The sequence below is a fragment of the Cynoglossus semilaevis genome, chromosome 7 (assembly GCF_000523025.1).
Source record: "Cynoglossus semilaevis isolate Cse_v1.0 chromosome 7, Cse_v1.0, whole genome shotgun sequence".
NCBI classification, from domain to species: Eukaryota; Metazoa; Chordata; class Actinopteri; order Pleuronectiformes; family Cynoglossidae; genus Cynoglossus; species Cynoglossus semilaevis.
In genome coordinates, this window is record NC_024313.1 from 11,346,801 (window position 1) to 11,360,419 (window position 13,619).

General features: G+C 42.7%; 1 protein-coding gene across 7 annotated transcripts in view; it reads right to left on the minus strand.

Annotated features, from left to right (window-relative positions):
• gphnb (gephyrin b) overlaps window positions 1–13,619 on the minus strand; it is a 78,177-nt gene that overhangs the window by 21,815 nt on the left and 42,743 nt on the right. For all 7 annotated transcript variants that reach the window (XM_025056933.1, XM_017033803.2, XM_008313399.3 and 4 more), the window contains exons 2-8: window positions 11,813–11,891; window positions 5,837–5,894; window positions 5,649–5,741; window positions 2,770–2,864; window positions 2,295–2,361; window positions 1,872–2,144; window positions 940–1,074 (exon numbers count right to left, since the gene is read on the minus strand). In XM_025056933.1, coding sequence (XP_024912701.1) covers window positions 940–1,074; window positions 1,872–2,144; window positions 2,295–2,361; window positions 2,770–2,864; window positions 5,649–5,741; window positions 5,837–5,884 — 711 coding nt within the window. In that variant the 5' untranslated portion in view covers window positions 5,885–5,894; window positions 11,813–11,891. The remainder of the gene's footprint in view (window positions 1–939; window positions 1,075–1,871; window positions 2,145–2,294; window positions 2,362–2,769; window positions 2,865–5,648; window positions 5,742–5,836; window positions 5,895–11,812; window positions 11,892–13,619) is intronic.

Here is a 13,619-nt window from a genome sequence, read left to right on the forward strand (position 1 = left end):
TCCAAGGTCAGTCTCTACAGCAGCGACCTCTTCATGCTGTGACAACACACACCCAGGGTGTGTGTGTGTGTGTGTGTGGTCTCTCTCTCACAGACTACTATTCTCAATCACATGACCCTCTCTCCTCCACTGACATCCCATCGACCTGTTCTCATGGCAACCCCTTCACATTTTCCCATGACACCTGCCTGTTGTCCGCGGGACACGTGGTGACGTGACACAGAAGTGGGAACAAAGAGATTTGACACAGGATTCCAAATGGAACGCTGCAGCAGAGATCAGATCAGATCAGATCAGAACCCTGGACTCTACGCTCCAGGAAACCTGCTGGTCTTTGTTGAGCAGCACCGCGTCGGCATCGTCCCAAAAAATACTTCAGACAATTTTCAGAGGAAGAAAAAAAAGTGTGAAGTATCCATTTAGAGCTGACACAGAGTTTAAGAACAAGATTCTGCATTTAGTGGAATTAGACCTGGGAGAAAAAAAAAGTTGTTGTACACATCCAAGTACATAACCTGGGAGATTAGGACCACTTTTTTTTATATTTTGAGTGCAAAAAAAAAACAAAAAAACAACAAAAAACCCCCCAGGTATTGTGCAATAGTTTTAGGCAGATGTATATACTGTATTTCCTTCCTTTTGTTGCTTCTTTTTTTCAAGTATTGAAAGCAAATTCAGAGAAGTAGAAGATCAGGTTAAACAACATTTAACTGTTGATGGCAAACAAAACATCTGGGTCGGGGACCACCAGCAGGCCGTATCTCACCGGACCTGTTTGGACATGTACACCAATATATACTGTATACACCAGGCTAAAAATACACACTATACACAAACAACAAATGTACCTCTCACATTAAAGTACTGATGAGTAAAGTTTTGACGTAAATATAATTGATCAAAGGAAACACACGTGAAGGTGTTTGAGCTCACACTCACTTTGGGAGTTGGACAGGACGCCGTCGAGAGGCGGGACGTGGCCTGGGCGCGGGGCGACTCCGAGGGCGTGGTGCTGAGGGAGGCTGTGTCTCGGGGCAATACCTGTACACCCCGCGAGATTATGGAGTCTGGGATCTGAGGCCAGAGACAGAACCGCACGTGAAAAAAACACCGCACACGCACACACGGATCTCAACAGAGAAGAGGACGGCGCAAAGGAAACGTGTGTGTGTGTGTGTGTGAGTGTGTGTGTGGATCCAAAACTGAACGGTTGAAAAACTACAAAAAAGACAAACTGACAGATGACGTGGACAGTCTGTGGTGTCTTACCAACGACCAGCTGTGATTGGACAATGACATGGAGGTGTTCCAGGCTGCAGACAGGGCAGGGTGGGATGATGGACGTGATGTCACATGTAGGTAAACACACACACACACACACACACTGGGGTGATCCACAGGTAGGTGTGTACATGGATGACAACTCTAAACCCTTTAACTGTATTATTTTAACGTTTTTTTTTTTTTTTTACCTTTGTAGTTTTCCTTTGATTCTAGTCTCATCCTCAGCTATATTTTACTTTAACTTTTAGCCAGTTCTGTTGTTCAATAATTTTTTTTTTAACAGTTTCTAGCAAATTTCTTCACTCACTTTCAGTTGCATTTATTATATATATTTTTAATATAACTAAGAAGCGTCTAAAAAAACAAATATGTGGTGAAATGTTAAAGACACCAAGCTAAAATATCAGACTTCATTTCATTCATTTAAATGTGAAAACGTGTGTAACTGCCCCTTTAAGATGCAACTGTATAATGTATAAGTGTGACATTTAAAGATGAAGTTCCTGTACTTCACTCTCGTACTGTATGAAGTAGAAGAGGTAAAGATGAGAGTTTGAAATGGAGGGAATGNACCCCCACAGTGATACCTTGGCAGCGATGGATGCAGCAGTGATGTGGGAGGAGGAGCTGTCCTCGGTGGACGCCACGCCGCTGTCCTTCTTCTCTTCGTCTTCCTCCTCACATTGTACGCCCTTGTCCTCCGTCTGGCGGCGTGGCGAGCTGTTCGGTGGCGGCGAGAGGGGCGGCGGTGGTGACGGAAGGTCCTCCAGCTCGTCTACCACCTCCTTTACCTTCACCACCGCATCCCGCAGGAGGTCAATGGCGTGTGGCAGCGCAGGGAGGATGAACTGGAAGCACTCCTACGAGGGGGGGGGGGAGGAGGAGGAGGAGGAGCCTACGTTTTCAAATCAATAAATAAAATACATTTTATGACCCCTGTAGTACCTCGGTTGACCCCTATGGGTTGCAGCCCCCATGTTGAAAACCTAACAACAGTTTATCTTTCCTACCTGGGAGCCTTTCTTGCTTCCTGGTAAGTTGATGATGAGCGTCTTCCCTCTGATTCCACACACAGGTCTGTAAAACAAACAGGTGTCAAAGGTCAAGCTGAGATGAAGGACAGTCCTCAGCTCTGACCAATGACCAATGAGCTACAGACAAATACAACGATGGTCAATAAACAGTGGCTGTTCATAGATCTGAATACCGTGTTTATGACTTATATACTAAAATACAGTACATCATTTCACATGTTTGTTGTTTTCACACTGGCAGCCACTAGAGGTCACTCTGGGCCAGTATCTGCTACACCTGTACCACTGAAAAAGGTACATGTTGGTTATTTTCAGAAACATTTTTTTGGCTGGTGCGACGGTAAAAATCCTCACTGAAGTTTAGAAAACCACCAGATTCTATTTGTTATATTGTAATAAAGTGAATTAATTTGATTCAAAGCACGACATCATGTGAGACCGTATTCCTGACCTGGACAGCATTCCTAGTGGTGTGACGTTGAGGGATCCCATCAGCATCGCCAGCGACATCCCTGGAGCCTCCCGCTCTATCACCTCCTTAGTGGCCTGGAGGGAGGACACTAATTACTAGTTACTAATCAAGTGTGTCAAATGAAGGCGTCGTTTAGATGACCAATAGGGAGTTGACACCTCAGATGTTGAGCTGTGATTGGAGAAAAATAAGTCTCCAAGAAAAACTGCTGACTTCGTTAGAGCTGCGAGAATTACATTTTATGCAATAATGTTGGCAAAGACAATATTTTACACCCATATGTCAAAGGTCAGGTTAGACTTTTAGTTTTTTTTAACTTGACTTTACTGTGAACCTCACAGGTTATTTAGAGCAATATAAACCCCTAGAGGGCGCACAACCACCTAAGCCAAGTGTATTTGGCAGCAACAGAAGTTAAACCTTTGATTGTCTGTATGAACGACACTGAAGAAGCTGAAGGAAAAAAAATACAATCAAACAAAAAAAAAATTACAAAGACAAACATTAACAATCATTTATTTAAATTTGTGTGTCATCGCCGCTGATGGGTGTTTTATAGTTGTAGACGTTTGTGTAGAAATTTGTATTATTTTAGATAATATTAGAAACAAAGTGTGTTTGGCCTGGTTTCCACAGGTGGCGCTATTTACAGTTTGACTAAATGTGAAAGTTGTGTGTGTGAGAGTGTGTGTGTTTGTTGAGTGCCCTTGAAATGAGTGACACTTCAAAGACACCATCACTGAGGGAGAGGAGAGGAAAGACTTCAAAGCAGAGGAGACACTGATGAAGATCGTGGGTTTGGACTCAGGGGAGGAGGAAGGTAGGAAGACAGAATGAGAGTGGGGGAGATCAGGAAGGGGTGAGGGGGCCAGGGGGGGTGGGGGTGAGGTTGGATTTATGACATCGTTACACACGGTGCAGTCACTGATGAGGAAATACAGCTCTAAATTAGTCAGGATTCTACCGTTAACACCAGGGTGTAATGAGAGGGGGGCGGGGGGAGGACGAGGGGGGGGGCGGAGCTGTGAGTAACATATTATGATGACATCATTTCAGTCAGGAGAGACTCAGAGATGGGGCAGAGTTTCTTATTCTCCTGAGAAAATAATGATGAATAAAATACATAAATATTATTCAATGTTTTCAGGAGTGAAAGGAATGTCTTTAACTTTGAATTTCATCATAAAAAAAAACTGCCATGTGAATAAAACAACAAAACTTTTAAACATTCTTGGGCCTGGAATTAGCTATTTGAAAAAAAAATAAAATAAAAAAACTCAGTAGTCGATATAAAACATGAATTAGCCATTGACCCCAAAGGAAAATCACATTTGCAGGAACAGGAAATTAGGTTTTTTTTTTCTACTGGCAAACCATGAAAAAAAAATATTTTGAGACACAAATTGTAGAAGTCATCAAATCTGTCTGTGGGCCGTGACCTTTGGCCCCAGGGAAGGACCTTGGTCGATATCTTATTGCCAAAGTTTAATAAAAAAAAATGTTATGTAGCGTCGCGTCACTGGGTGAAATTCTCGACTTTATGTACACACACACACACACACACACACAGACAGAGGTGTATCCTGGTGCGGGGCAGTTCTGGAGGCACAGGGAGGCAGATATAGAGACATCAGTGTCTCCGGCTCACGGGCCTGGATCAGATAGCAGCCGTTATCAGTGACTGGAGTGTGTGCGTGTCTGCTGTGATGGATGAGCAGCAATGATACTGCTGAGAACCACGGCTCATCCCCCGCTAAATTGCTTGTATGCTTCAACATGTGTGTGTGTGTGTGTGTTTTGTTGTCACCCTCAAGCATGTCGTTGAAAGTGTAACAAATGCAGGTACAGACAACGGAGATGGTTCCATTCTTACGGCTGCAGTGTTGGGTTTTTACAGTGTAGTAAAGGCAGTATTTCCCTGCACTGAGGTGTGTGTTTGCATATTAACATAAAACATAAAGCCACCTTATATGGTGTGTGATAAAATGGCTCGTAGCTGATATGGTAATCAGCAACAACAAAAAACAAACAGACACAGATATTACTTCTTACAAAATCAGCCATGAAATCATTTCAAATTCGTTAAAATGCAGCACCAAACTATGACAGAGCCGATTCTGCACTGGTCCAGGTGGCACCAGTGACCGAAATCAGATCCCATTGGTTAGATTTTAGATAACCACGGTGACCATACCAGACTGTAATGACCAAACCAGCCACAGCATGTCAGAAAATAGGACCCCAACGCCGCCCCCCAGAGGACAGTTATGGACTAAACTGCTGGAAAACACGTGAATTCAAGGTAAATGACTGAATTTTAATTCATTAATAAAAGTGTATTATTTTTTTCTTTCTCCATTTTTGCTGTCCCTCTGGATGGACAGCGCCCCTAACATTTGTAGCGTAAAAAAATATCAGCAATGTCCATAAAGGAATATCTGAATGATTTGTGAATTGTGTGAAAAATGTGTTTGTTTTTAACGTGACATAAAATAAAGATTACATCTTTATTTCCCATCTGACCTCGGGACTAATTACGACACGTGTTAATCAGCGCTGCTGCGACACAGGTTTTTAATCAGCAGAAACAGGCAGAGGGAGCAGCAGGAGGCGCTGCACTTCTCTCGTCTCTAGCTGTCCTCACACCTCCGACTCCAGCAGAGGATCAACTCCCCTCACGTGACCTCGCTGTAAACACTCGGCGTCTCCGCTCCGTCCTCTTTGAACTTTATTCAATTTCAACTGAATTTTCAAATAAATATTTCAAACCTGTGGTGAAGGATCTGAAGGATCCGTTGGCCTTCCTGTGGAAACGACACACTTGTTTTTTACCTTGTCATATTGAAGTTCAAACTCACCTCTGGCGTGACGTCTCTCGGTGCAAATCCGGTGCCCCCGGTGGTTAGGATGAGGTTGAGTTCCTTTTCGTCGCACCAGTCCACCAGCGTCTCCTGTTGGTGTAACACCATCAAAACACACTCAGAATGACATTCATACTTTTACTAATTAGACAAACGTAGAAGTGAGGAGGGAACGAAACACGAACCTTGATTTCATCGATCTCATCCGGGACGATCTTATAGGCTGTGATCATACCCCCCAACCTGAGAAAATAAATAAATACAAAAGGTGATTGGATGTGAGGAACATTCATCCACACGAGTCAGAGAGGGAGACAAAAAACTCCCGTCAGGGAGGTCAATAGGAGGCGCCACTTCCTGTCACGTCGATGTTACCAACACAGGGTCAACGGTAGGACACGGGGTGGAGAGGTGTAGAAACACATCAAAGTGGGGGGCGGGGGGGGGGGGGACCTGTTTGTTTCTCAGGTTTAACCCCCCAACCTTTTTTGAACTGCGGCCCCTCGACAGTTAGTTGAAAAGCCCTGCAGTAGAAGAAGCCGTTCACGAGGACTCAACTCCTCTCAGATCCTGAAGAATTCCCCGACCAAAAGTAATAAATAAATAAATAATCCTAATCAGATCTTTAAATCACATCAACCAGGACAGTTCCTACTCTCAGAGTGGATTCATCCAAGCAAATAAAAAAAAACACAAAACAAAACTCCAGCTACGTGGGCTCCGACCGACCCTGGGACCATGAAGACCGCAGCAGCTGTTTCATCTGGTTTTATGAAAACAGAGGATTTTTTTTTTCTCAATTCAGTTTCTAAAAGACTTTACAAATGTATACTTTTCTTGCAGAGTTCTGGAACTTGTCCTTGTCGGTGTAAAAGTTCTGGGTTTAAACACCTTCACCTGAAGGACATTTCTACACCCAGGATGTCCTTTAAAAAAATAAATAAATAAACGTGTAACAAGGACAAGGATGCTGCTGAACAGAGTGCCATGGTGACCTCCTGTGGCTATTCTGAGAATGACACCACCACCAAAAACAACCTCAGGCTCAAGGTGAGTCTCTGAACACACCTGACGTAATCCCCTACTGTTGAAGGCTGCTATTTTTGGGAGCCTGCTTCCCTTTCTACGTCAGACACTTTAAATATCCTGCACCACTTATTATTATGAATTAATGTGAAGGCCATTTATTTCTGCCGTTCACACAGCGACACAGATGACAAAACACTACTAAAAATACTATTAACCTACGCAGGTTCATTGTCAAAAATAAATGTTTATATTTTCCTGTTAAATATATGTTGTAAAACGACAGAAACGTTTCCAATAGACAGAGAAAAAGGTTGAAATAGCAGCAGCTAAAAGCTGGGGCCAAATGCAGCTAATAACTACGCTAATTAACGACGTAAGCTAGGACTGATAAGAGCTCCTGAATCAGAACGAGCCAAACATCAGATCTACAAATAGACAAATTTCCGCTGAAAACACAGATAAATATAAAACAGAATGTAGCCTTCAAATAGCCAGTAACGCAGCTAATATAAAACAAAATGTATTTTAAAAAAATGTACAAAAAATCAGAGGAGAAATAGTTCGACAAGAGTTATTCAAATGTTAACCCAGCACTGGCTAAAAACTAAAAATGGCCAAAGTCGCTATCGTAGCCATACATATAGCAGGTGTTGCTAATGAAATATGCTACACTTAAACGTTAAATAAGTAATCTCAAATCAGACATAACGAAGGGAAGTCCTGACAACAGCTGCTGTAAGATTATTATGTTCAAAAGAAGTCCTGACAACAGCTGCTGTAAGATTAATATGTTCAAAAGAAAACCGCAAAACGTAAACCGCAAAAAGTAGCCAGAACAGGTTAGCTAAAGCTAGCCTAATTTAGCCAACAGTCTGATCACACGTGGACTGAGGATTACTGTACGTCTGTCTGTCAGTGGACGACCTGCGCAGAGTAAAGCAGCTGTCAGGAACCATCACCTGTCTCCCCCTACTGGAGGTTTTTTTTTTCTTTCCTTTTTTCACGCCTCTCTGTTTCAGTCCAAATGAAAATCTGCTCAACACAAAATAACTGAGGTTCCTTTTCGGCGTTTCCTAGGCAACCCTTCTGTCTGAGCCCAGAGTTGCCGTTGTTCACCGTGAGTGTGTGTCAGAGTTTTCTGTGCCAGCCAGGGTTTGCTTTTCTGTTCACTAGCTGTTGGGGATGCCATCTCTGTGTGAAACAAGCAACATGTTGTTGACTGAGCATTTTTGTGCGAGTGGAAAAAGCTGCAATATGTTAATGGGAAATCTCTGAGTCAGAGACGGAAACTCACTCTGTTACAGGGATGGGGTTTTTTTTTTTTTCCTTCAACAGAAGCGTTTGGATCATTAGCAGACGAACCTCATCAAATATCTTCTCCAGAAATTAATTCTAAATAAATATATTTGAAGATTATATTTAGTAGGATCTACCTGGAGAAGAGAATATATTTGTGACAATATATCAACACTTCATCCTCATCATCTTCATCATCATCATATTCCAACAAATATCCACAGATACTAAGCCACTAAGCCAGATACTAATCTTCTCCTCTCTCCTCATCCTCACAAACTACATTAAAACACTGATCATTTCACTCAGGTTCACACACAGTCCATGTCAGACAAAAGTACACAAAAAAAAACATCAAGAAAAAGTAAAACTCCCTTCAGTACACAGTAAAAGAAGTATTTCTGATTAAACGTAGAAGTTAATGAGCTAATGATGTCAGTTCAGGTGACCGCTAGGTAGCATGCTAATAGCTAACGTAGCATCTCTACAATACAGAATAAGAGTCGATCAACGATGACGGAAAACTGGGAGGGGGAAGAAAAAAGTTGCATTGACACTGAAAAAAATGGGAAAATTTGATTTGACTAAAAATTAAAAAAATAAATAAAAAGAGTGATTGGTTGCTACTGGGGGGCGGGGTCCTCACACAGGTCACATCTTACCAGACTTACAGCCAATTCATTATGCTACCGTTTCCATCTAATGGTGACTGGTGCAGATTGTACCCAGCAAAGAATCATGGGTAAAATGAGCCATAAATCCTGGAGTGTATCCTCCGCTTTAGAGTCAGACCAAAGAGAAGGAGAGTAGTACTGCAAATACTGAGGAGTATTATCATTAATACACAGTACGGTCTGGAAGTTTTTACCCTTGAAGTCCTAACGTGGGGCCATGAGTGTTGGGAGATGAAGGAGGTGAAGAGAGAGGGAGGGAAACGGAGCTTTGGTTTTGGCCTGAAAAGCCTGTACACCTCGGCCGAAACGTTCTATAAATAAAAGACAAGAAGAGCAAAGAGGATGAGGGGAGGAAGAGGGAGAGTGGGGGAGGCAGAGAGGAAGAGTGTGAGCCAGCCCCAGATCTCTGTGGTCGTGGGACACCAGTCTTTTCATTAATAATACACGCTCTTCGTACACGGGAGCCACTACAGCTGAGTTGTCAGTGTGTCCATATGAAGGAGAAGCTCTCCTGGGGCGGACTCTCAGCATGTTGGCTGATGGAAAAGATGAAGCTCCCACAGCACTTGGCTGTGATGAGAGCTGTTAGCGTTCAGTGAGGGGGGGGGGGTTCGATTCCCATGGTTCCACTCACCGCCGCCTAACAACACGCACAAAAAAAAACAAAAAAAAAAACCAAGGCGTGAATCTTGGGAATCTTTAAATGAGGACGAAAACAGACAGAAAAACAAACAAACAAAAAAAGACTGAAATAAAAAGTCAAGGGAAGAGAAGAATGACATGAAATCAATGTGTCGTGAACGCAGAAAATTTACATTTACATTTAGCAATCAAACCCAGAACTCTGAGCCGTGCTAACCGCTACGCTGTGTAACCACCAGCACAAATAACAAGATCAATGAAATATGGGTTAAAACGCTAAAAATATTATTTAAAAAAAAGGTTTAATAAGTGAATTTTCACTTCACCTGATGCTGCTGATTGACAAAAGTGATCAGAATATTGATTGAACCAACGTGTGTGTGTGTGTGTGTGTGAGATGTTATGATTATGATGATCACGTTCTTGTGTGTCCTGCTGTAACCTCACAGAGCTCCCTCTCTCTCCCTCTCTCTCTCCCTCTCTCTCTCGTTCTCCCTTGCGCTCCCTCCGTTTACGTCATGGAATCTGTGGCACAATGAGGCCGCGGCGTTCCGGCTGGTCAACCTGATGAAGCCCGCACGCCTGTGCTGTGGGTTTCCAGAGCGTGGAGAATTCTCAGGGGCAGACGAGGTCAGTTAGAGCTGCGTTACACAGACACAGAGACGCTAATGCTAACGCTAACGCTGCAGCTGCTGCTTCTAGCGGCCCCATCAGTTCACCCACAGTAGTACAGTAATCATCCCATTATTTTAAAGAGTTATTATTGGAGGAGACCCAGCTGAACCACACACCCAAAACCTGTCGACCTAAACAGTCAGACCGACTGTTAGCTTCTCGTCACTTTTATCATCTCCTTATTCAACACCTCAGTGGCACAAATGATCATTTCATCTCCAGTTTTTCAACGACACAGAAACACACAAGGACGAATCTCAAGAATATGTCGATATGCAGTTAAGTAAACCAAAAAAAAAATCCAAATATTAGGGCAAAAAGAAGCTAAAAACAAAAATACTAAATAAATAATTTTGTAAAAAACATCCAGAAAAATAAATCAGCATAAAGCAGCAAAAATACTGGGAGGCAATTAAAACAAAATACACTCCATGTTTGACAAAAGTTACACAAAAAAATTAAAGTAAACTCTATTCAGTATACACTAAAAAAAGTATTTCATTTCTGATCAAACACTGTTCTATGTATTGACAAACACAGCGTCGGTCACTGAGGTCAACTTCCTCCAACAGTCATGTAAAAACTGATTTTTTTTTTTTTTTTTACTAGTGCAGTTCCGTCACCACCACCAGGTGAAGAACTTCAGAGCAGCAGCTGGTTATAAAGTGGTGAAAACACACAGAGCAGGATCACAAACATCAAGTCCCAGCTGGATTTCCTCCACAGATCTACAGCATCTAGACTGTACAGACGTGACACACACACACACACACACACACACACATCAGCCTAAAAATAAACACAGTACATACATGACAGACAGGGATCTGTCCACGGACTCCCTCAGCGGGGGTGTCGTGGGGGGGTGACACTTCACTGATATTGACTGGTGTAACACAGTGACGGGAGCGGAGGAGCCGCAGCGAATCGATGGAGTGTAAAGATGTCTACAGAGGCGTGTCTGAGCGCTCCACGTCTGAGAGCGCGGCTGTTTCAGTCGCAGTATAAAATACTGCATTCACAGGAGCCAGTACACAGAAAAAACCCAACATATTCACTTATGTATTTTTAAAGGTGAAACTCTCACACTCAAGTGTTAGCTATCTCTAGGCTAACCTTTAGCAATCCTTAGGCTAAGCTGCAGAAACAAAATAGATTCAGCAAAAGTTGCAGTCATTGTTTAAATGTTTTTTTTTTGTAAACTTTATTTTTATCTCCTTGATTTTATTTGAAGAATCAAAAAGATTCCTCACTGCCACCAACTGTTCAAACACAGGAGTGCAGCAGCAGCTCCTTTGTTGTTGCTGTGCATGCTGGGAGTTTCCCTCCGTAGGGCGACACTGAGCCCCGGTGTGATATTTTTAGTTTCTTACTTCCATTTAAGACACTTTTAAAACAAGAAGATGAGGAAAACAAATAATAATAAAAAAAACAGAAATCTAGTTAAAAACAGAAAGAACTCCTCCATGAAGTTTTTAAAAAATGAAAACTAGAATGAACTTCTCACATACAGAAAGAACTCCTCCATGAAGTTTTTAAAAAATGAAAACTAGAATGAACTTAAAGTCAACCAAAGAAGAGCTGAATGTCATCAGCTAAGAGGTTGACATCACAAAAACAGCTAAAAGCTAGGTTCCTCAGTCAGACCTGAAGCTGAGCTGATTCAAATCATAAGAACAGAAAATGATTGACTGAAAATTAACATATATATTATTAAAACGTGTTGACCTTTGAAGATTGTTGTGGTTTTTTTTTATGTTTTCTCTGTGACCTAGCACCCAATGACCCGCAGCCTGGTGCAGGGCCGGGTCCGCGGTCCAGTGGTTGAGCGTCGGTGATACTCACAGGGAGGGATCGTGTACGAGATCTTTCAGGTTGACGCCACTGCGGTCTTCTGCAAGATTCCGAAAACAGCTGTCGCTCACTAGACAGGAGCAGAGAGACGGGAGAAGGAGAGAAAACACAGATTTACACACCAGAAATCTAAAAATACAAATACAGCAGGGCATTCAACACCCGCTCTTATTTTTGGCATGACAGATATTTTTCAAAGCAAACGGCAGAAAAAACTGAAATCCTATGACTGCCAAAGAATGTTTACACACACAGTTTGCCAGTTTTTTTTTTTTAAAAAAATAAGAAGCCCAGACTGACGTTCTCGAACCTGTGTTATATTTAGTGATAAATGTGATAAGTCAGGTCGTAAGAACAGGTTGATTTTGTTTGAACAAAAAAAAAAATTGTCGGCTGCTTTGACAAAATGTTTGACTTCATTCCCAACAGTCTGATCCACATTTGAAGAACTGACTGTTAAAGGAAAACAAAGACGGAGCAGTCGCTGTTTCTGTGGAAGAATGGAGAGAAAGAAGAAAGAAAAAAAAAGAAAAAGACAGTAAAAAAAAGAGATTAAACAAGAGGTGTTGTTGACTGTGTAGAGAAAAAAGAAAGAGAGGAAGGATAAACAAGAGGTGAGAAGAGGAAGAAAAAAGAGAAATAATGAAGAGAAAAAGATGGACTGAAGAAGGAAGAGATGATGATGATGATGATGATGATGATGATGATGATGATGATGATGATGATGATGATGATGATGATGAAGTCATGGTTGACTTCCTGATTCATTAGAAAAAGTCAAAGTTGAGGCCGTGGTTGTTGACAGGAGTGGAAATGTCAGGGAGTTTCTCCACCGATGAGAGGAAGGAAGGAAGGAAGGAAGGAGGAGATGAAGAGATGGGTGAAGCTAGAATGGTGTAAAAAAACTGAAGTGGTGGAGGAAAACATAAGATTGAGGTCGGAGAAGGGGTTGAAAAAGGGTGAAGGAAAGTTAGAGGGAAGACTGAGGGGGAGAGAGGAGGGAGGGGGGGAGGTAATGGAAACAGGGAAGGATAAAGACTGAGAGGAAGAAGAAACAGAAGAGAGAGGAATGGGAGGGATGGAGGAAGGAGAGGAATGGGAGGAAATACAGCAGGGTGAGAGGAGAGGAGAGGAGTAAGTGAGGATGATGTGGAAGGAGGGATGAAACAGAAATGAAGGAGGAAAAAAGAGGAAGAAAGAAAGGGAAAAGTGGAGAGTAGAAAGATCAGGAGAAAAAAGACAACGAGGAAAGGATGAAGGTAGAGAGATGACGGAGAGAGAGAGAAAGAGAGAGAGTGCTGACATTTACACTGAGGAGAGGGAGAAACAAGAGGGCTGTAAAGAGGAGGAGGAGGAGGAGGAGGAGGAGAGGAAGCACATGGATCACACACACCACCCTGGATTTAGAGGGGCACTGCTGCAGGAGAGTGTGTGTGTGTGTGTGTGTGTGTGTGTGTGTGTGTGGAGGGAACTTCCTTTAAGACTGCAGTATTCCATACAAACACACACAGCCTTCCCCTCTCTCTCTCTCTCTCTTTCTCTCTCTTTCTCCCTCTCTCTCTCCCTCCCCCTCTCTCTCTCTCTCCCCCTCTCTCTCCCCCTCTCTCTCTCCCAGCTCCCCCTTGATCTAAAAATAGCCGCCCCACTCTCCTACAAGAGGCAGCAACCATTGTGAACCAATCAACACGCTCTGTCAAAGGCATCGGTACCAGGCGGCCACATGTGTGTGTGTGTGTGTGTGTGTGCACATATGTGCAACAAGGGGGAACTCCTGAGTGTAGGTAATAAAGCTGCACCT